At 35.7% G+C, this 22,069-nt stretch overlaps 2 protein-coding genes, 1 long non-coding RNA gene and 1 pseudogene across 7 annotated transcripts in view; 2 read left to right on the top strand and 2 right to left on the bottom strand.

Moving 5' to 3' along the window:
- The window catches only part of LOC108764501 (uncharacterized), a 163,855-nt gene extending 156,058 nt beyond the window's left edge, over positions 1-7,797 (bottom strand). The window contains exon 1 of the long non-coding RNA XR_001940284.1: positions 7,727-7,797. This is a non-coding gene — a long non-coding RNA (uncharacterized LOC108764501). The remainder of the gene's footprint in view (positions 1-7,726) is intronic.
- A 388-nt stretch (positions 7,798-8,185) lies between these two features.
- Positions 8,186-11,550, top strand: Pex2 (peroxisomal biogenesis factor 2). 3 transcript variants are annotated; one of them, XM_018512777.1, is made up of 2 exons: positions 8,186-8,263; positions 10,389-11,550. In XM_018512777.1, the coding sequence occupies exon 2, from the start codon at positions 10,409-10,411 to the stop codon at positions 11,309-11,311; it is 903 nt and encodes a 300-aa protein (XP_018368279.1). In that variant the 5' UTR covers positions 8,186-8,263; positions 10,389-10,408; the 3' UTR covers positions 11,312-11,550. The 3 variants fall into 3 exon arrangements, with proteins under 3 accessions (XP_018368279.1, XP_018368280.1, XP_018368278.1); XM_018512778.1 differs by lacking the exon at positions 8,186-8,263 and adding an exon at positions 8,752-8,862; XM_018512776.1 differs by lacking the exon at positions 8,186-8,263 and adding an exon at positions 8,752-9,112.
- A 1,188-nt stretch (positions 11,551-12,738) lies between these two features.
- Positions 12,739-13,854, top strand: LOC108764499 (ubiquitin carboxyl-terminal hydrolase-like; annotated as a pseudogene).
- A 3,752-nt stretch (positions 13,855-17,606) lies between these two features.
- Positions 17,607-22,069, bottom strand: part of BicC (protein bicaudal C) — a 38,320-nt gene continuing 33,857 nt past the window's right edge. For 2 of the 3 annotated variants that reach the window (XM_018512798.1, XM_018512800.1), the window contains 6 exons: positions 21,077-21,466; positions 20,576-20,677; positions 20,233-20,483; positions 19,740-19,974; positions 19,468-19,587; positions 17,607-19,071 (listed from right to left, as the gene is read on the bottom strand). In XM_018512798.1, coding sequence (XP_018368300.1) covers positions 18,950-19,071; positions 19,468-19,587; positions 19,740-19,974; positions 20,233-20,483; positions 20,576-20,677; positions 21,077-21,466 — 1,220 coding nt within the window. In that variant the 3' untranslated portion in view covers positions 17,607-18,949. The remainder of the gene's footprint in view (positions 19,072-19,467; positions 19,588-19,739; positions 19,975-20,232; positions 20,484-20,575; positions 20,678-21,076; positions 21,467-22,069) is intronic. The other variant, XM_018512799.1, reaches the window with a different exon arrangement.

The raw sequence follows: 22,069 nt of genomic DNA, 5'->3' as shown, positions 1-22,069 counted from the left end.
CTTCCCCCCCCCCCCCCCTCTCTCTCTCTTAATCATTTCCCTGTGACTATTTTTAGTTCTTATTGTAAATTCAAGAAAATTATATTTTTTGTAATTTAGATATTTTTTAATCAAATAAATTTCAAATAATGTTCTAATTATTTATTTAATTATATTAAAAATATTATAGTTACATGATATAAGTATATCTTTCATATAGCTATAAATCTAAATCACAAAATTGCCCCATCAAAAACTTCTCTACGTCCAAAAAAATAAAAATTCATAAAAAATCGAGATTTCAATATAAGTACCTACAAAACCGATAAAAATATTACAGTAAGGAGATACGCTGCGAAGAAAGATATTTGAGTAATTTATCTTTCATAAGATACTTCAGTCAATATTACTTCTATCATAAAATCCTCGAAATTCCTCAAGTCTTTATGGTCGAGTGCAAACAATACATTGGAAAAACTAGATCGCCCTTTCAATAAATAAAGATTGCCGAAGGGGTTAAAGCACCGGCACGATCATCCAACCGGTAACGTTCGTTTCGTCGTTCCAACGTCGAATGCCGTCGACTACGGCGAAGATGAAGAGAAGAGAACATAGATATGAGGGAGAGAAAAAGACAGAGATAAAGAGGGATTTGGTAGGGGTTGGCGGCGTTGAGGGGAGAACAGGTGGGGCAGCCAGGGGGTGGCGAGGGGTTTAAACGGCGGATGACGTCGGTCGGTCGTTCGTTCGGTCGAGGGCTGCAGGGGGTGGTCAGGGGGAAATCGCGCCACGCTCGTGGTGCCGATCAATACTACGCCACCACGCCTCGCCTTCGCCACCACCTACCTCTCGCGTCGCGTTGCGAGAGAGCAAAACTTGACTCTCTCTCCCTACGTCACGAGCCAGAGGGTGGAATCGTCGAGCCGAAGAACGCCGATCACCTTGGACTTGGACGGATCCGAGCTTTAACCCATCCTTCTCTCTTGCAAGAATCACCCTCCTCGAAGAGGAAAAAATACAATGTGTCGTGAAAAGGAAACACGCAACCTGCGTGCCTCAATTTATCGCAATATGAAAATTAATCTAAGAATGAGTTTATTTTAGTAAACAACCATTTTAGATTCTTATATAAGTAAAGCGTTAAAAGAGTCAATTTAACTATATGTCACTTTAACTATGTTTCATTTTTAAATCAAGATTTTCATCTTGATTTAATCATAAACTTTTAATGTAAATGAAATCTAAAACTCTATCTCTTTCTCTTTCTCTCCTAGGATTTGCTTCTTTAATAAAAAAAAAAGTGAAAACATGCGAATATATATTATGTGTGCAATCCTTTTTGTTAAAATAAAAATTATTTCAACGTTGTTTTGGATACTCTAAAAATAGAAAGTTCAACCTAATTGAATATTTAATTTATTTCTCTCAATTCTGTGAATCATTTGCATAATTGTGTTACTTTCTACAAGTAAATATATCAATTACAAACAAATATCAATTTATGCTTTATAACTGCATCAACATATTTTAAATATTTAATAATTATCTGAAAGTATAAACCACTGAACTGTACACAAAAAACCGATTATTCTTCAAATAAAATCCAAGTTCTTAAAATTTGCTTTGACAATTTGATCCATAGATGTTCACACGACTATTTAAGATAAAAAGAATCTTCTCGAAGAATAGATAGTGGGATAGAATCTTTTGAGGTCTAATGCAAAGAAGAGGACGGTTCACCAGCCGTGTCTTCAATAAGCAAATGCTCGAACACGCGCGTGACCTCGTTCATTGGGGTCACGATACAGGGATGGAAATGCGGAAAACATGAGATGGCAGCACGTTGCAATCGAGAAAAAATTTTGGCATGTTGCTCCGTATATTTTATTATTATGCATATTTTATTCGATTAAAAAATTGAGACTGAGAAATCGCAGATCGCGACATACATTGCAAAATGATTTTTAAAATGTCACAAGTAAAATAAACGACATAAATATAATTGATAACTTCATTTAATCTGAATTTGTTTACTAAATTATTATCTATTTCAATAAGATTAATTTTTCATTATTAAACTTATTTATTCTTATACTTGATACTCACTCTATTTTGATAAGGAATAAAAATATAAGGTTTTTTTGATCGTGTATGTCAACGATTTATGCTTCTCTGAAAGAATGATGTATAATTAACAACATTAATCGACAGTAGCTTCATTGAAAATAATCTTATTAATTCAATGGCAATATGAAACATAAATATGCCCTATGCTCTTGTTTTAATAAAACATTATTTGTTTCATTAATATTGTCATTGAATTAGCGAGATTGTTTTCAATTAAACTGCTATTGCATGCTGTTGAATGCTGTTAATATGTCATTTTTCCATTTCTATTGCAATGCTTTATAAAATAGGAAAGGACAATCTCGATGTAAACCTGCAATAAAGATAAAATGTGTAATTAATTTGTAGTATTTACAAGCAAAATATCAGGAACACGTATAAGCTAAAACAGGCGTTATCGTTAATCGTGACGGTAAACACGATGGGCAAAACCACTAACCAGTTTCAACCAGCGATTGTCCGACTGCTGTTGAACATCCGTTGTTTCGCTGCCGAGAACAACACACGTGCGTGCATTATCGTTGAACATAATTTTAATAAAATAATGATCTCACGCATGCAGACAAGCAAATCTGCCGATATCACAATACAAGAAATTTCTCGTGCTTTTTCACGAAAGTGACAACAAATTAATAATAAAACCGAATCATCTTGTATATTACCACGTGATACGTATCTTTGTATAAAAATAAATTTTATTGAAAGTTTTAAAATACATATGTATCAATTCATAAATTATTTAATTTTCATGAAATTAATTAATGAGTTCATTAATTAAAATCAATTTTATTCTATTTATAATTAGCTCAACTCGCAACATCTATAATTGAATATAATGTTCTTAACATCACGTATATTTCTCCGAAAATATCTTTTAAATCTTTACATCTCTATTAAATCTTTCGGATCAATCTCTTCTTTATTAATATTTTACGAAAATGTTCCATTGGATCAATGGATGAGATGTCAAAGGTAAAGAAGAATCGTTCTCACTCTGTGATTAATTTCGTCTGGTTATAGTCGGAGCAATTAACGCGTCATATTTCAATCGTATCGGAACGATTGAAACGGAAATTTCAATCGCTTGTGTACTTTATTAATTTTTTCTGAATTATCGCTCCTTCGCGACAGTCGCGAATAGTAGATCGATACTGCACCTCGCTTGGATATGCAATAGAATGAATTATTCCTTCTCGTCAAATAAGCCGAAGCTGTACCTTCTATAAATAACGTTATTCCACGACGATTCTTCCACGTGGTTCAACCATGAGATATTTACAAACTGTTTCTCGCACAGATTGCAAACATTGATTATATGTATAAACGGACTGAGTGTACATTCTTCAAATTTCTTATCGTTATATGCGCAACAGAATGCATAATTTAATGTATAATTAAAATTCTCTTAATTTTAAACACGTCTAAAAAAATAAAAGTCACACGTCACAAATCATATTTCCGTTATAAAACAGATTCCAAAAAAAGTATACTTTTCAATCATTTACTCTCCGTTAAGACATACTTATGTCTACATAGATTAATTTCAATCTCGATTTAACTTATTTTTTTCTAATTCTAAGAACTAAAAAAAATTGAGATTATATGTTCATCTATATTGATAGAAATGAATATTAATCCGCGAATACACTTTAATCTTCAATATTCCTCTCTCTTTCGCGTATTACACAAATCTTATATATTTATTATAAATATTTTCACGAATTTATTATGAATTTTATGCTGTCAAAATCTTCTAGTGGCAGTACAAACAGAAAAACGAGCAGCCCGATATATCTCGTACAAAAATATTTCATATAAGATGAGTCTCGAGGAGAGAACTGATATTGGAACGATGGAATCTCTCCTCAGCGTGTAGAGCACAGTGAAGTAGCAAAAACTACCAATAATATCCGATAGCCAACGTAAATAAAACTCCGAAATAACACCACGTAAGCGTGGCTAATGCAAGGAGTGTGCAGTATAACCGGGTCCAATTTATCAGTGATATCGACAACCCGTCGGGACTTACCTTGGCGATAATAGGGATCGAGTACAACCTAACGCGTTACACATCGACGTACGTCGCCGTCGCGTCGCCGCCGCGACGGATTTAGGCGCGTCGATAAATAACGTCGCCAGGTGCGCGAGCACGCCGAAAAGCTCGCTCGTTCGCGCGAATGAGTCTTCCATGTCGGCGGCCACGGGCCGTAAATTAAGGTCAGAGCCAAGAGCGATATAAGCAGCAACCGCGAGAGAGAGAGAGAGAGAGAGAGAGAGATTGGAGGGGAGATGCGAATAGATATGCAAATCATGTACACACTCGGCTGTTTACGTCTGTCGATCTACTGTCAAAGCAACACGCCGCCAATATAACGTGAACTCTTCGGCAGAGTGCGAGTTCGACTGGTAGACAAACTGCGATTGTGCAAGCTTCGATAAAAAGCTTTTACTTTACTTCCTGTCTCTTAATCCGAATTAATCTAATCAAGTAATATCTGGTGTTAAAAGACGTGGCGGTAGTATCGTTTTGTGATACTACCAGTTTTAAAAAGAATCGTTAAATGAAACAAAAAAGAAATGTGTCGACAGATAATACCGTTCATGATTGTGAGCTAAACTCGCGTTCAATAATGCCGTAGATTAAAGGACTAATTCGAGGATATTCAACGTTAAAAGCTGAAGTGAAGAAATGATAAATGTTTCAAGAGGAAAAGTCACACAATAATGAAGTTTATCAAGATAAAAGACAATACGGGAGGAAATTAGAACATTCTCTATATCGTAAATGGAGAAGATAATTTGTTTACCAATTGAATTTAACGATTCTTTTACTTATTGATTAAATATTAATTTACCTTGGGCTTGTATAAGAAAAAGAATAATACATACACTCTATAAATCTGTCAATGAAAATTTTACTGCTAATAAAAGTGAGTAGCAAAGTCATTGCTTTAAGTATGGATTTTCACTGCTTTGAAGTTAGTCTGTCTACTCTTACATAAAGGAGTGGACTATTTCATTCGATTAATCGAAGTGGTTTAAGCTGATAATGCATGGTATTAATTGATAATGCATTGCAAGATGCATTGAATGTTACGACAAGGAGTGAATTTAATGACATAGCGCACCGTTTGTCACATGTTTGTCGTTTGTCATGGTCGTTACGAGCGAGACGCATCTTGAGAAAGACACATATGACATAATATAAGAGACAGAATAAAATAATTAAAAATAAAATAATAATAATTAAAAATAAGGTTAATAGGTTAATAGATTAATAACATGCTCTGTTCAAAATCTGTCTCCGTAGGCTTTGTTATCTGGATTTGGAATTACATTATTCTGTCATTATTTTAACCTCCAAATTCACTTCTTTTTGGAATAAATTTTTCACTCTAATTATCGAATGGATTTTTCCATTCCTATCTTGCAGTAAAATTCACTGGCAGTAACATTGGCGCAATTGCCACTAATGCCTGTATTAAAATTTCAATTTAATGCAGTGAAATTTCATTACTACAGATTTAGAGTGTATATAAACTTATATCATTAATCAGGATTTTTATATACACCGAGAGAAATATCTGGCATGAATAATCATTTATTTTGTTGATATGTAATTTACAAAAATCTTCTAACTTTTTAATTAAAAAATTTTGTTTTATTCAAAACTTAGAATAATTTTTAGAATAATTCATGCACATATCAACAAAATAAATGGTTATTCATACTAATCATTTCTTTCAGTCTAGGTACTTTTATATACGTGGAAAAAATGATTTTGCTGAAGTATCTAAAAATTTAGTTACATAGATATAGAACTGAAAACAAATTTGTTGGATCATTAAAACAATTATTTATAACGCTTAAACGTTGATAACAATGCTGCAAGAAGTTTTAATATTCTGGCAACCAGTTTGAGCGTCCTACATAAATTATTTGATCCAATAAAATTATTTTCAGACCTGTATCTAGGTAAATTTTTAAATAAACTTCAGCAAAACCGTTCTTTCCGCGTATAGTATATTTTAACGCGATTGACATTACTTCCTTTCAGTCAAAGTCTGTTAATCCTACATCCAGACAAAACAATCTACAAGAAAGATAATGTATTTCGACGTACATATGTATACTTTGCAACAATACGCTCACATTTTAAATGCAATTACATTGCAGTTTCCCTTTAACAATTGGAATCCGGTCTGCGTGAAACTTTAATCCGTGTCGGACTCTTTAATATGGATTTAGCAATTAAAAATATTTACCCTGAGATAATCCCAGGGTCTCATCTTAATAATTAACGATAAATCGAATAACAATGTAGCAATATTCCTTTAATCGGTTTAACAATAATGGTAAATGTAGCGTAACTAACAATTATAATCGCAACGATGAGACTAATTTTCTGAAACTAGGTAACAACGTCATAACAGAGCGATAATAACCATTGATGGTAATGACAATGATGACGGTAATTAAACAGCGGCAGATAAATAATATCGGTTAATAATAATATCAGTTAATAATAGCGCTATTATTTCAAAGTTCACAATCTGGATTCTTTTGCCGAGCTCCCAGTAAGTGCCTCGACGTAATGATCGCGAGCGACATGATGACGATGTCATCGACGACGGAAAAGATCGGCCCAGTAATGCGCATATTGCAGCCATACGCTACAAAATGATACACAGAAAAAACGGTTTTGCTAAAGTATCTAAAAATTTAGCTATATACGGCTCTGAAAATAATTTTTTAAACTATATAATTATCAAAATAATTTAACCACAAGCTTGAGCCTTTTGAACTATATAATTATCAAAATAATTATATAGAGTGCTCAAGCTTATTAGATTATCAAAAGTTTTTACAGCATTGTTCATTATTCTTGAGATTCCTACATAATTATTTTGACGACTCAACAATTATGCAAAAATTTCGAGCTAGATAAACAATACTGTAAGTATTGGCATTCTAGCAATAAATCGAACGTCCCACATATTATAATTATTTTTATGGCCGAACAAAATTATCAGATCTATAGCAAGACTTTTAGATATTTTTGAGTTCCTTCTTTCCATTTACACGTTGCCAAGGATTTTTTCCATGAACGACACAGCAGTTGGCCGACACTTTTTTAAAGATTTCAAACAACGCGAGCAGACTTTTGGTCTGCCGTGTGTTATTGGCCTAACCTGTGCAAATGCAATCCGGGAAATCTCCCTGGAACAGTCGCTGCTCCGAGAGCTCCACTCCTCCGACGAAGCTGTTTTGGAGCAGGATGTTCCCCGTGGAGAAAAAGCTTGTTCTCATTAAAAAAAAAGAGAGGGGAGAAACGAGCACTCACATATATCGATATACGTATGATAAAAAGCACGCGGTGCGATATTGTGGGTGGAATGTCGAGAACGCGTAAAAAGCAGGGACGCGACGACGAACCGGCGGCGAAAGACAAGACAACGCGACGCTTCTTCCCCGGTGCTCTCTTCGCCTGGCCGAATTGGAGGTTAACCTGTCACTCGATAGCGAATCGATTTTACGGCGAACGGGAGGGAGAACGAGAGGCGGAGACGGACCGCGTTCGACCGCGCGGCAGCAATATTATGTAATTTCTGGCACTCACCTGGGTTCGCAGAGCCGTGCGGACGTTCCGCGGTGTTCCGCGGGTGACTGGTGCGGCTCCCGATGCGGGCGTCCCGTCCGTCTGTCCGTAGAAGACGGAGATAGCGGAGGTGGAGAGACGATGATTACAGAGAGAGAGAAAGAGAGCGAGGGAGAGACGTGCGGGAGAAGCGACGAGGTCACATACACACGTACGCACGCCTTGGCAGTCGCCGACGGTGGAGGCGGCGGTCCGCGGTGGTTGCACACTCCGCGTTTCGCGTGAGATAAGAATGATAGATAGAGATAGAGATAGAGAGAGAGAGAGAGAGAGAGAGAGAGAAAGGGAGAGACAACGTCAAACTTTATCACGAGAGCAGCATGACGCGCGACGGGCCTGCAAGCATCGTGCAACAACGACGGGTGAAAGAAATGACAACGAGGACGGGAACGGGGACGACGACGACGACGACAACGACGGCGACAACGGGTACACACGCGCGACACCACCGACACTCGATGACGTCATACCACCGGCGGCAACATGGAGCCCACCGACGTACGTACGCGCGAACACGAACACCACGACGCGAGCCACGCACAACGACCACGACGGTAGTCGACCGTTCGCTATTAGCCGAAGGAACCGTGCCCGTGCGCCGCCTAACCTCAAAAACGTTTGCGCCGGAGTAGCCGCGAAAGAGAGTGTGAGAGAGCGTATACAGTGCCAGCCGCGGCAGCGGACGCACCCCGTGCGCAGCGGCGACGAGACACGGACCCGAACTGAGACGAAGTCCCGGCCGAGTCGCGCCGAATCGACCCGAACGCGCCCGCGAACGCCGCTGAACGCCGCTGAACGTCGCGCGTCGCGCGCTGCTCCCGTTGCCTCCGAACTCCGAACTCCGAAGAGTCCGAAGTGGCCTGAAGTTGCCTCAAGTGGCCGAACGTCCACGTTCCGCCGCCCGTTCGCGCGCGTTCGGCCGTTTTCGTTTCGGAGTTTAACTGCGGAGTAGTGCGGAGTGCGGAGAATCATTCCGGCGGCGTGTATGATGCGATGTGGACGTGATTGCGCGTAGCGATCGATCGTGCGGTGTCATTCTAACCTCTTCGCAGGAGCGTACGAATTGTCAACCGAAAGTCTCGTTTGATCGCTCTATCGTACGTAAACGATCAATTTCTCGATCGTGGCGCGGCATACGAGTTTTGAACGGACGCATTTTTCATATGATCTCGCTTAATCGTGATTAACTTCACTCGTGACTAACTTCATTCGTTCACTTCGAGTGAGACGATTTGAAAGTGAACCTTTTGCCCGGTATCATCACGAGTTTCCGACGATTGTTCGTATATACTCGGTCTCTCGTGACAGTCGACGTTAGGAAAGATTAAACGCCGCTTACACGATTAGGTACAGGAAATGATATGCGAAAATTAGATTCTACGAATGACGAAGTAACTTTGATGCTCTTTGAATATAGATCGGAGTGCGCGAACTCCAAGGTCATCGTGGCTTTTTAGTCATTCTTGGTGCTCTTGCGAGTCTTGCGTAGTCGATTTATTCAGTAACTTATCCCGGGTAGAACACAAAATCATAATAAAATCTAGATAATGTCAAGTTAAATTACATCATTTTAGGAAAAATCTAATGCACATCATTATTCAATACAAAATTTTAACGAGGACTTGAATGGACCAGATAAATTATGTGATGAACGCTATATTTATGATAATTTATTTGGTCCATTCAAGTCCTTGTTAGGACTTTGTATTGAATGTTTAAATTCGACAGTTGATTTAACATTATGTTATTTTTATATTTTATTAAATAATTAAATTGATATTCAACATTTATTATGTGTCAAAATAACACAATTTATGAATAAGTAAACAGTAATAAAATAACAAAAATAATGTATTTTAAAACGTAAATTCAAAAATAAATAAATATGTGTAAATTCAACATATTATAAATTGTAATGTTACTGAAAAAATGTATTTCTACAGTTTGCTTAATATAAAATTGGATCAGTTTTATATTTTTTGCGTTAACCTTTTACATAATATTTGCGTTACTTTCTAACATATTCATCTTATTAATTTAATACAAAAATTTGAATGGATCGTTTAAGTAACGTGAAATATATTTAATACGTGAAGTATCTTTAATTTAACACAAATTTACCAACTTTTATACCCAATTTCTTCACTTCCAGAGTTGCGGACAACCTTATCCAGGAGATATCTCCATCATATTCTGGGAGATATCTCTTGGATAAAGTTATCTAGAGGTGAAGAGTTTTAAGTATATTTTTGACGATGATTTTGTGATGAATTGATATAGTTATTGATATAATTATTTTTTAATGATTTTTAAGTGATACTTTAGCTAAAAATAAATAATTTAATGATTTTTAACTAAAGCATACTTAAATATCATTGTCATGTCAAGAATTCATCGCAAAATTATCGTCAAAAGCGTATCGAGTAACATCATAATTTTTCCTAAATTATTTCTACTTGATATATCATCTATGTTTTATATTCTTTTATATAAAAAGTATACGTATTGCAAGTACATGTACATATTAAAAAAAGAAATTAATTTTCGTGGTATGTATTTTTCAATTTAAAATATATTTTTTTACGTTACATTAAATTATCGCATAAAAATAAAATTTTTTCAGAGTTCCTCTAGCCGATCAAGATGACGCCGTCACTTTACGTCTCGCGAATAAATCAGATTGATGCTGCTCAATTGGACGGTGAAATTTATAAGATGCTGAGGAATCAAACCAAAGAGATCGCTAAATACTGCACGCCCGGTAAAATCGACAAATGGCAAGCGGAAGTGGACGCCGTTCTGAAATTTCTCATCTGGAAATTCTCGTTGCAACGAGGCTCTTCCACATTTGGCCAGCGGCTTCTCAATCTGCACTACGCCAACATCAATCAAAGAAAAGCTATACTCTACTTAATCCTAAACGTCGTACCTCAGTACTTGAAAGACAAATTGGCCTACGAGAACTTGTCCGAACGTGGCGCATTCGCCCGAGCGCTAAAGTCGCTCGTCGACTGGATGACGAACGCGATCAATCTCCTGGAGCTCATCAATCTACTCCTCTTTCTCCATCGGGGTGTAAAACCGCGCGTGATAGAGCTTCTGCTTGATCTGTCCAGTCAGTCGATAACGACACATCGACCCAGAATCATCGGTTACTCGTACATGACGAGAGAATTGCTTTGGCACGGTCTGATGGAGCTCTTCACGATTGGTATACCCATGATAAACCTCCACTACCTGAAGCACGTAGTAACGAGACTATGGCGACGACCGAAAGCGTCGATTGGGTTGTTGCCGGTGATGAATGCCGCGACCAAGTGCGCCTACTGCTACGAAGACCCGATCCTGCCATCGCACGCCGGCTGCGAACACTTGTTCTGTTATTACTGCCTGCAAGCACACTTTACCGCAATGAGCGCGTTCCAATGTCCCAGGTGCAACGCGGAGCTCCATGCCGAAGATATGAAAAGATATACAATCGTGAGCGCGTCTTGGAACGACGACGAGGAATCGGACGATAGCTTCGAGAGAGTGGACGATGGATAACGCGAACGTACGTATATTTCCAGTTTTATCAAAGTTAAAAGTGACTCGATGCTCGAAGTGATGTTATTGTGATGAACGAGTTACGTGTCTGGACTTTCAATCTTAAGCACTATCTTTACAAGTGAAAATGATTTTTATTATTATGTGATAACCTGTTGATTCCACAAAGAGAAAGATTTCCTGCAACGACCAAAATAATTAAATAAAATAATAGTGATTCGTTGCAACACAGCGAATAGAATAAGTACAAAGATAATTTTATTATATATATATCAAAGTTAATTAAATCTTTTAAAAACAATTTGATTATTATGTTGGAATTAATTATAAATTTCCTAAAAATAAATAATTTAATTATTATATTGGAATTAATTAAATCTCATTGAAACATATAAAATATAAATAGAAAAAGATTCGCCTCTGATCGCCACAATCGATTTATCACGAGACACGAAGAGGTGTATGTGTGTGATATTAATATTTAGTTTTTATTAAAAATAGCAATATACAAAATCTTCTTTATTCCTCATTTCAATACAACAAATCCCGATTTCGGGCGACTTCGACATTCTCGTTTCTTTCTTTTTCCGAAACAAACATTAATAGATCAATACATCCTCTCTTGGCTCTTATATCAAAATTAGATTAGATTATATTATATAAAAATATTGTGCTGCGCTGTATATTATAAAACGCTTCATCTGCCGCCACGCAGGTCGATGGACCAATTGTTTACATGCAATAATGACACATTCATCGATTAATTAATTTATCATTAAGTTGCTGCACCTGCGCTCGATGGGCGGGCACGTCCCCGGATTTATTACACAAGAAACAATATTATGAACACTATAGCACAGAAAGAAAAAAAAACGCGAAACACATACACATAAATTAACACTTTCCATTCGCCTCTCCTACGACACTACAAATTTCATTTGAATCCGAACTCTCATCATTTTTCCTTGGAATGTATGATTTATAGTACAATTATATAGCGCGGTTTCTTTTTCATCGTTTTGTAAGAAATCCCTTCTCGAAAGATTGAGCTGTTATTTCCTGAGGTATCCGCGCGTTTACACATTTGCGCCTCACTCTAACATTAATCTTATTAATCGCGACGGAATCGGAGTTCACCCGAAAAATAATAAGGCCTGTGAGAAACGCGACGCATTTAAATTACAATTGCTATTCTATATTTTGCATTCTATTTGTGTTCCGTCTTCCGCCTTTTCCACATTGTGTGTGCATCGCGCGCATTCTTTTTAAAATTAATTTCAAAAAATAAATATATATAAAGACTCTTGTTATCAAATAAAAATAAAAATTAAATAAAGGGCATATAAGAGTCAATAATCAGTAGAACTTAAGAATAAAATAAGGACATGTAACATAATTTTTTATATCAATTCTTACAATATCTTGGTGGTATGTCTCGATTGTCTAACAATATTATATAACGTATAAGATAAATTATTTGGGTTTAAATTAGCTTAAAGGCGAATGCATTTGAGGATGAGGAGCCATTCACTCATTGGCAGCAAGTGCGACCACCGTAAAACGCACTTCATTAGGATCATGTTCCATGTATTCCTTGTACATGCGACAAAGTACACCTCCACATTTTCAGTTAAAGGATAAACCGAATAAACATTTACCAGCGTTTTGGAACGGAATTTCTTGTGGAAGATATCATGAGATATTCGATATAGCTTGGGTGCCCTTGGAGTCGAATCTAAAGGTTATGGCGAAGTTCCTCCACAAGTTGGGTATTCCAAAGAAGTGGTCGATCTTATTTGCATACGGCTTAGAGTCGGAATTGTTGACAATCATCCCTAGGCCTGTCCTTGCTATTATTTTGCTTTATCCTATTTCTTTAAAGATTGAAAAGATTAAGAAAAACAAGCAAAAGCTAAGGATAGCAAGAATGATACTGCAGAATCTGTTTATCATATAAAGCAATCTATTTCGAATACGTGTGGAACAATTGCATTACTTCACAATGTGGCGAATAATTTGGATGTGATACAGTTGGAGGATGGCTTTTTCAAAAAGTTTTTAGAGGAAACCAAAGGACTTTCGTATATTGAACGTGGCGAACGTTTAGAAAAAACGCAAGACATCATTGATACTCATATGGAATTTGCCCAGGAAGGACAGACCGAGGCATCGGCTGAAGATGTAGAGGTCTACCATCACTTTGTCGCGTTTGTCCATAAAGACGGTTCCCTATATGAGCTGGACGGTCGAAAATCTGCCCCTATCAATCACGGTTCAACTACACTGGAGACGTTTCTCGACGATGCCGCTCGCGTGTGCATGGAATACATGGAACATGATCCTAATGAAGTGCGTTTTACAGTGGTCGCACTCGCTGCTAATGAGTGAATAGCGCCTTATCCTCAAGTGCATTCGCCTTTAAGCTAATTTAAGTCCAAATAATTTATTTTATACGTTATATAATTTTGTTAGATAATCGAGACCTTACACCATCAAGATATAGTAATTGATATCAAGAAATTATATTATATGTTTTTATTTTGTTTTTAAGTTCTACTGATTATTGACTCTTATGTGTCCTTTACTTAATTTTTATTTTTATTAAAATTAATTTAAATTTCGAACTTGAAAACATTTACTTTATTCTTAAAAGTTGCCGCTATTTATCATTTCAATGTTCTTTCCTCGGGCGAACTCCTCGATTATTTTCCGTATTCCTTTAGTGATAATCCTAAAGTATTCTAAGAAAGTGTCTCTTCTGTACCGAGGGGTTTGCGATTTTGCATTGGCATCGCTAAAGCGGAAAAACATAATTTTCTGATATTTTGAGTGTGAAAGAGAGAACACAATAGTGCGACGTATTTATACTTATTGATACATGATGGAAACGATTTGCGCATGGTGTCATTATAGCTACTGAATTAAGATGATATCACGTCTTAGACAAGGTTTCACCTCTTCATCTTTTTAAAGACTTGAGGAAATTAATAAAGCTGAGGAAATTCAATCGATATTATAATCAGTTGGAATAAAACTAGATCTAATTTCAACAAATTTAATTAACTAACTTAACTTTAATTTGAGATAGAGTGGAATTGAATGAGATGTAGCATTAAAATTTGAATTTCCGCAACTTTAATTTTCTGAAGTTTTTAAAACGTGGATTAGATCGCTAAACCCTCTCTAATAGAAGAATGCCTTCGAATTTTATAAGTAATCGCAAATCTACCGTTAAGACGAAAAAAATCGTTATGTAACGATACAACCTGTGAACTTTAAATTTTCTCGAGATTCTTCTCAGAAGTCTTATTTTTTCTTTTTTTTTTAAATCCATTTATCATATTTCACGGAAATTTAAAAATCAAGAAAATTAAAGTCATTAAAGACATTGGAAACTAAAATGGATTAATCTATAATAATTTGCACAAGATTCTTAAATACTGAGTCGTATTTGAAGTTAATTCTACAAAGTATAAGCTTAATCCATTTTAACAATTTATATAAGTCGTTTTAAACTATCTAATGCTGAATAAATTAGATAGGAAAGAATGAGTCCACAGTTTGCTATAATGAAATAATATTAATGGTTCGTAATATTTTCTCTGCCTTATTTCTGACGCAGTCAGAAAATATACTTGCGATACGCAATTTCGAAGATTTACGGCGCATTCTCGTAAACGCAACGGACTCCAAGTCGCATAAGTTTCGCAAGCGAGGTCGAGCACAATTGATTATACGCAATGCCTGATTCTCAATGGCTGATCTTATCTTAGTTTTTCTTTTCTTTTTTTCAAGAGAAAAGGAGAGAGAAGTATGTCATGTTATTTGCTGAATGCAAAAAATGTCAAGTGAGTAGGGACTAGAGAAAAGTGATAGTGAAAAATTGATTTTACAGTTTGAAGGTGTATATATCTCTCTTCCCGACGTAAATCGATTCTCGTTAACCGAAACGCTCGAGAACGCTAATTAGAAACTCTATATTTGTCGTCGTCCTCCTCGCATGCGTATTTCCCTCTCTTTTAAACGCTAATTTCCGCGACTATACCTATATTACCCGTATACGCTAAACCTTGCACGGGATCAGTGTATATTCACGTAGGAACATTGACAGATTTCTTCTCAGGACTAGGCAAAGAAACCGTCGATTATTGATCGGCAAAGGAATATAACGATCTTGCCGTATAGTATGCAGGGTGTTTCCATCTCGAATTCCGTGGTCGCATATTTTCGAAAATCAATATAGATATTGATATATATATATATATACATTGGAAAAAATTGAAACATATTTTCTCGAAATCATAACGCTGTTTTTTTAAATTTTTGTTATTTTCAAAGTAAATTTAACTTTTTTTTCTTCGTGCTTTACTGTTTTTAAGTTCCTGGATTACGAGATACCCTGTGTAAGAGACGAAGTGCCAACGATTTTCGAACGAATGCTTTTTGAACGCGAAGACGTTTATGCTGCTTCGTTGATATATTCACGATTATACGTACGTGTAGATTTTATCCGCAGCGACAATGGATATATTACATATGATATGCGGTCAGTCGTGCACACTTCATGCTTACATTTGTTTATTTTCCTTGGCAAATATCGTTTTGAAACTCTGCTAATCAGAATTGTTTTTGTGGATAACGATCATCGCTGCCACAAAAAAAAAACATCTTTTGCCTCTTATGGAAACGTAGTCCCTAGAGAGGCATAATTGCAGGCACAATTAGATTAAGAAGATATGCAGCATTTAGACAACATAAAAACTTAAAGAACCTTGTAGAAATTCATATTCAAATAAGTCCTAATTTTTTCAAATGAAAAAAATTCATCTTATCCTTAAAGTCTTTCTAAATGTCTTTTAAATTTTTCTGAAATTAAGATTATGTTAATTGTCGTTATCAATGAGATTTAATATGAAATTCTTTAAAAATTATGCCGTCACTAATATAATAATAAGTATATTGATGTTGTCTTAACAAAGCATTTCATAATTTTTAATGAAATGTTGTTTTATAGAAATCTGTTACTAAAAATTTTAGATTTTTTTCTGCTAAAGTAATTAACTTTATAAACTTTACACACAAGATTTCTATAGATATTGGAACTAAAGTTCAAGAGTTATTCTTTTAAACAGTAAAATTGTCAAAATCTATAGATCTATAGATTATTATTATGTGTATCATTTTATATAGTTAATCATTTTCGCGGCATATCATCTTCATCTAATTATTTTTGCAATTGTTATCGTACAACCCATGTGATCGGAACATTAAGAGGAGGAATAAGTTAATGATATAATAACGATGATCTAAAACAGCAAGTTCCCTAGATCATATTATCGGATCGCCCTGAAGAATCTTGGGAATTTCCTGTGTTAGATCATCGTTATATCACTATTGAGCGAAAAAAATAAAACGGACAATAGAACCAGATTTGCGGAATATAAGAATATTTCGCAAATACGTGGATATAATATTGAACTACTTGGTTGAATTGTCCGTTTTCTTATTTTCATTAACTTATTCCCCCTCTTAATATTTCGATTTATCTCGCGAGCGCACAAATAATTTACGCTTAAAAAGATTTCGCAAAAGACTTAGTCAAGAACTCTTCGCAGTAAAATCTTTCGTTAGGCATGTTCGATCCACTTGATCGCGCGATTCGACCCTCTTTATTTTTACTCTTTACACAAAAATCTGACGATTCTCGAGACTAACGATTGTGGATTTATATGAACGCGCGATTCAAGGATTTCACAAGAGAACCGATATTTTTTCCTCTAGAAAATAAGTAATAATCGTGTTCTTCGATTTTAATTCGATATGTATAATACGTTACATTGATATTTGAATAATAATACGCGTAACACTCAAGAACTAATTTACCTAACGCTTTCATTCCTTTGTTCCAAAAAAAAATTAACAAAAATAACGTTTAAAAATTCGAATAAATTATTACCGAGAACGAAATATATCTATGTCTATAAAACAATCGTTTTGCGAAATCGACTGCGACCAATGGAGCTCTCTGCGTGCGAGGATAATCGGAAGAATCTAAACTTGGCAATATATCGTTTTTAAATACGCAGACTCTGTATAAATCATATTTGCATATGTCGTCCAAATTATCACAATCGTATTCTTATGTCATAAATAAATCTAGAAAAAATTGCATTATATTAAGATAATACTTTTATATCTGAATATCATCTTGTAAATTGGTGAATTTTTTATATATAGCTTTTACATATATATAATTTTTTTATATTTTTCGCTATAATACAATTTCAAATTCGTTCCTTTGACTCTGCCAAGTTTAGAATTAATTTAACAAAGATCCTATTCTATAATTCACACGACGATCGTCGTCGTGAATTATTATATAATTTGATATTGATACTCCTGACTGGCTCCTCGAAAAGTATCGGTTACGCGGAGAGTGATACATGGAATATTTGCGCTATAGAATTCGTTTTACACCTTTCTATCTTTAACACATGCTTTATACGAAAAGTTCTTGCGGTCTATTGTTTGACGTGCGTCCAGCGTCTTTCGCGAAATAATTAATAAATACTTTGCAACTTATACTTACTTTGTAAAACTCGAGATCGCAACCTTATGCAAGATCTCCCTCAACTGCATTTAGTTGTCGCGCGACGTTGAATCATTGATTAGCATCGAATTGCTTAAGATCGATTAAGAATTAAGAAATAATTTCAATTAAGAATACAGTTTTGGTCGACCCGCGGTTGCATTCGAGCTTAGTCTGAATTAAATATATGTAAATTTCTGCTAGGACGAAAGGCCGCTGAACACACGGGACATCCCTCGCCCATCGCATTTTATTTTATAAATTTCTAATAGCTGATGTGAATTGAATTCCTTTTTGATTTTTTTTTTTTTTTAGATTTTACTCGAATCATTTATGCCCGATATTTCATGCACACATACGCACATTCACTCACACTGATCATCCGGTCATCAAGCGAACCACGATATAATAAAGAGGATACCCGCGTCGACGTTTCGCAAAAGTTTTAAATATAATTTCACATGATTTTTTTTTTCGCCACGCAATTGACGCGTTTTGTTTGTTTTATTAATTGAAATCGATTATATCGTTAGTATTCATGTAGAAAAATTTATTAAGAAAAACGGAACGATAGCGACGCGAATGTCCATCTTAGCTAACGAACAAAGACTGCGAAAATAATAACGACTATCCTAAATCCTAAGGCACCTTTCGGCCGCGCGCCGAGAACAGCGAAAAAAAATGAGGAAAAAAAAAATAATACAGCCAGTTCTCGGCAAAAATAACTTTCTCCTGATACTTAAGTAACTTCAAATCATCAACATGCAAACTATTTGGCTATTCGTACCGCATCTGTCGAATTCTCACGAGTTGAATAGCCGACATAGCCCTTTTTAGTTTTCCATAAATCCATGTTTGTTCCGTCCGAACGACCGTATAACGGCGTAATGGTCCCCACAATTACGCACGCGATCAGCATTATTAAGTACGTATGTATATCTGTTTCCATAATTACAATCGGTGTGCAACGGATCTTTGAAATCGGACCGTGATAGTGCTGACACGCCACTGCGTTCGGAACGGATAACATACACACGATCATTTTTCTTTTACCATTTAGTGTCCAAATTACACTTGCCAATCGACGACGTTGGCGCCGACGACGAGGATGCCTTCCGTTCAGCGCCGGGCGCAGCACTTCCAGAGAACGGACTAGTTCGTTTGTTCATTTCTGAAAGAAACAAGTTATCACGAGGTTAACAGAAAATTAGTTTCGAGAAAGAAAATAGGATAGGTTCAGTTTTTGGGAGCAAAAATAGCCTTGTTCGTTATTTTTTTCTCATTAATTATATATACCTAGATAATTTTAAATCATCACATACAGTATTTAGTTAATCAAACAGCTATTTAGCTAGTCAAGTAGCTTCACAGAGATTTCGAGAGAGAAAGAATTTTATAGAATTACAGAGATTTTGACAGTCCTATATAGTAGTAATAGTAGTAATAATTGACAAAATGCAAAGATCAGCTTCCTCAAAATCTTTGTTTTGCTGTTAGATTATGAAAATTCATTTAATCGGACTGCTCGAAGTTAGTTGAGCTGCCCTGCGTGTAAAGTATTACGTACCAGATATTAATAGCATTATTTTGCGCCTCGCACCCCAAGCGGTAATTCCAATTTCACAAAGGTCCTTCTCTGTCAAGGAAGGAAACGTGGCCATGTCCACCTCGTGAGACGTGAACAGGCCTAGCGAATGAAAAGAAAGAAAAAGAAAGCGATGCTACGTTTCGATTTTTTCAAGCAAAAGCAGAAAGTAAAATAAAAGCAAAGCAATGGCACTTAATAGAATAAGGCGTGCAATTACTATAAACGATTGTAACTTGATTATATATACTCACGTATATATTTCTCCAAGCCGATACTGGTCAGCATACTGCCCAGATCATTGAAACGATGGGATGATGTAATTTTATTCAAATGGGAAGTCGGCGTATGATCCATATAATTTGAGGCCATCCCGATCTGCCCAACGCGGTCCTTGCTCGAGATAATACTACCGAAATCCATCTCGGTACTGAACACCACCGGCGTGGTCGGTTCTTTCCATAAATCTGAAGGATGTGGCGTCAGCTCCTGCATCCAAAAAATTTTATTGTCAATGTCTTAATATAATGTTTAATAACTATTAATTCGCTAAGAAAGATTTAAAGATTTTATTAAATGTTTATCGTTAAAGGAATAGCTACTCGATTCAAATATTTAAAAGAAACGTTAATACTTTTTAAGATATCAATCTATAAAACCACAAATATCAATATAAATCTTTGATTTTACTCTCGTCAAAAGTATTGATTTGATTATTTTTTTATACTCAAGAAATCTGATAGCTACCTTGCTTAAGTCACTCGTAGTTATTGGCGGAATACTTTGGCTAAGACCATAACCAGACCAAGCGGACGTTGGTACGCGGAAATCGTTGGTGCTTGATTTATTCTGCATTGCCTTTGTAGCCAACAGTTTCTTCTGCTCATAATCGAAGGGCGTGAGATTCTGTTGCGCAGCCATCTCGAGCGATTTTTTCTCACAACCAGGTGCACGTCGATCGGTAACCGGTAAATCGGACAACATGCTAGATAGATCCGCTGAAAGAAAAACAAACATTTATTTTTAACTTGTAAATATCCCGATCATCAACAACAGCTAGATCGTTGACTTCTTGAAACATTTGACTTACCTAAGTTAGTATTAGTATCCGTAGGATTGACTGGTGAGATGTTACGAGGACTAATGGCAGGACTAGATAAAGAACTAGAAACGCTACTTAGCGAAGAATAAGCTGCAAATAAATTCATTACATAAAAATTAAACCAATTTCGATATATCTTATATACATATAGAGCGTTTAATACGAAAATAACATCAGGAAAAAATCTACAACACTAATTATATTAAAGTACACTATACTTCCTAATTTATTTTTATGTAGCACAGTATTTTCAGATTTAAGGTAAAACTTTATTGAAACATATTTTTATATGTATACTTCGGTAATTTTCTCTCCCTTCAGCTTTCAGATCAAATAATATTACACATGCATTAAAAATTTTTTATCGTTTACAAAAGTTTTTATACTTCCGTTACGAAAATAACGGAAAAAGTGTAATAATAAAAAAAGTTAAATAACAAAAGTGACATGTAAAATTTCGTGTAAAATAAATTCGGGGGGATTACTCACCACTGCCACCATCTTTGCTATCCATCAACGAATTAGCGTTCAGACCGTGGATACCGGAAAAGTTGGTCGGTACATTGTTATGGTGAAATGCTCCAATACCGGGAGGACCGGGAGGCATCACGTGGTTCGATAAACCATGGGGTCCGTGAGAAGTTCCCATTATGTTGTTGTGTAGCATGTGTTGTGTCGTCAGCAGATGATTTATATGAGAGTAGGGATACGGACACAGTGACGAAACATAATGATGAGTGAGGCCCCAGTGTGGCGACAGACCCAGAGAATTCGGTGAGTGCGAAATTGGTGATACGCAATACGACGAATTTTGCGTGTTTACATTTAATATGCTCGAGAAGTTTTCCTGTACGCCGCTAATCAAGTTGTTGTTGGAGCCTATAAATATTAAAAAATTTACATTGATATTAAAGAATAAAATAGTAATAAAAACATATATAAATACAATAAAAGAGTAAACGTAAAGTGGAGTTGATTATTTTCTAAAATTCTTCTTTAATTAATAGTGTTCCGAAAACATGATTAAAATTCAATGTCGCTACATTATAAAAAATTGTAATAAAATTTATCAAAATATTTTGGATATCATATAGTTCTATGTAAGAGCGACGGATTCGTAACTAACAGGTCGCGAGTTCAAATCCCTATCGCCCGTATCCTATATTTACGAAAAATTTCATAATCCGTGCTGACTTAGAATTAGCGGGAGTCACAAAAGAATTCTTTGTATCTAGATGACTCTTTGACTAGGTTCAGACACTCAGTCAGGGACAGTCAGGGACTGATATGTCCCACTCGTTCCCCTTATTACTACTACTATTACTGTCAAAAAATTTACTTATTGAAATTTACTGTGAAAAATTTATTTATTGAAAATCATAAAAAAGCTATGCCACTGCTCGACATTTAAGGAGGTTGTAAGGGCATAAAACACATATATTAATATTTTCGCTTTAAACAAACTACATACATGTGAAAGTT

Source organism: Trachymyrmex cornetzi, unplaced genomic scaffold, assembly GCF_001594075.2.
Source record: "Trachymyrmex cornetzi isolate Tcor2-1 unplaced genomic scaffold, Tcor1.1 scaffold43, whole genome shotgun sequence".
In the NCBI taxonomy this organism is placed as follows: Eukaryota; Metazoa; Arthropoda; class Insecta; order Hymenoptera; family Formicidae; genus Trachymyrmex; species Trachymyrmex cornetzi.
This window is presented reverse-complemented; position numbering and strand designations above follow the sequence as displayed.

What these genes read in the sequence shown, in the direction of transcription:
- Pex2 (XM_018512777.1), top strand. Translation starts at nt 10,409, where the DNA reads ATGACGCCGTCACTTTACGTCTCGCGAATAAATCAGATTGATGCTGCT.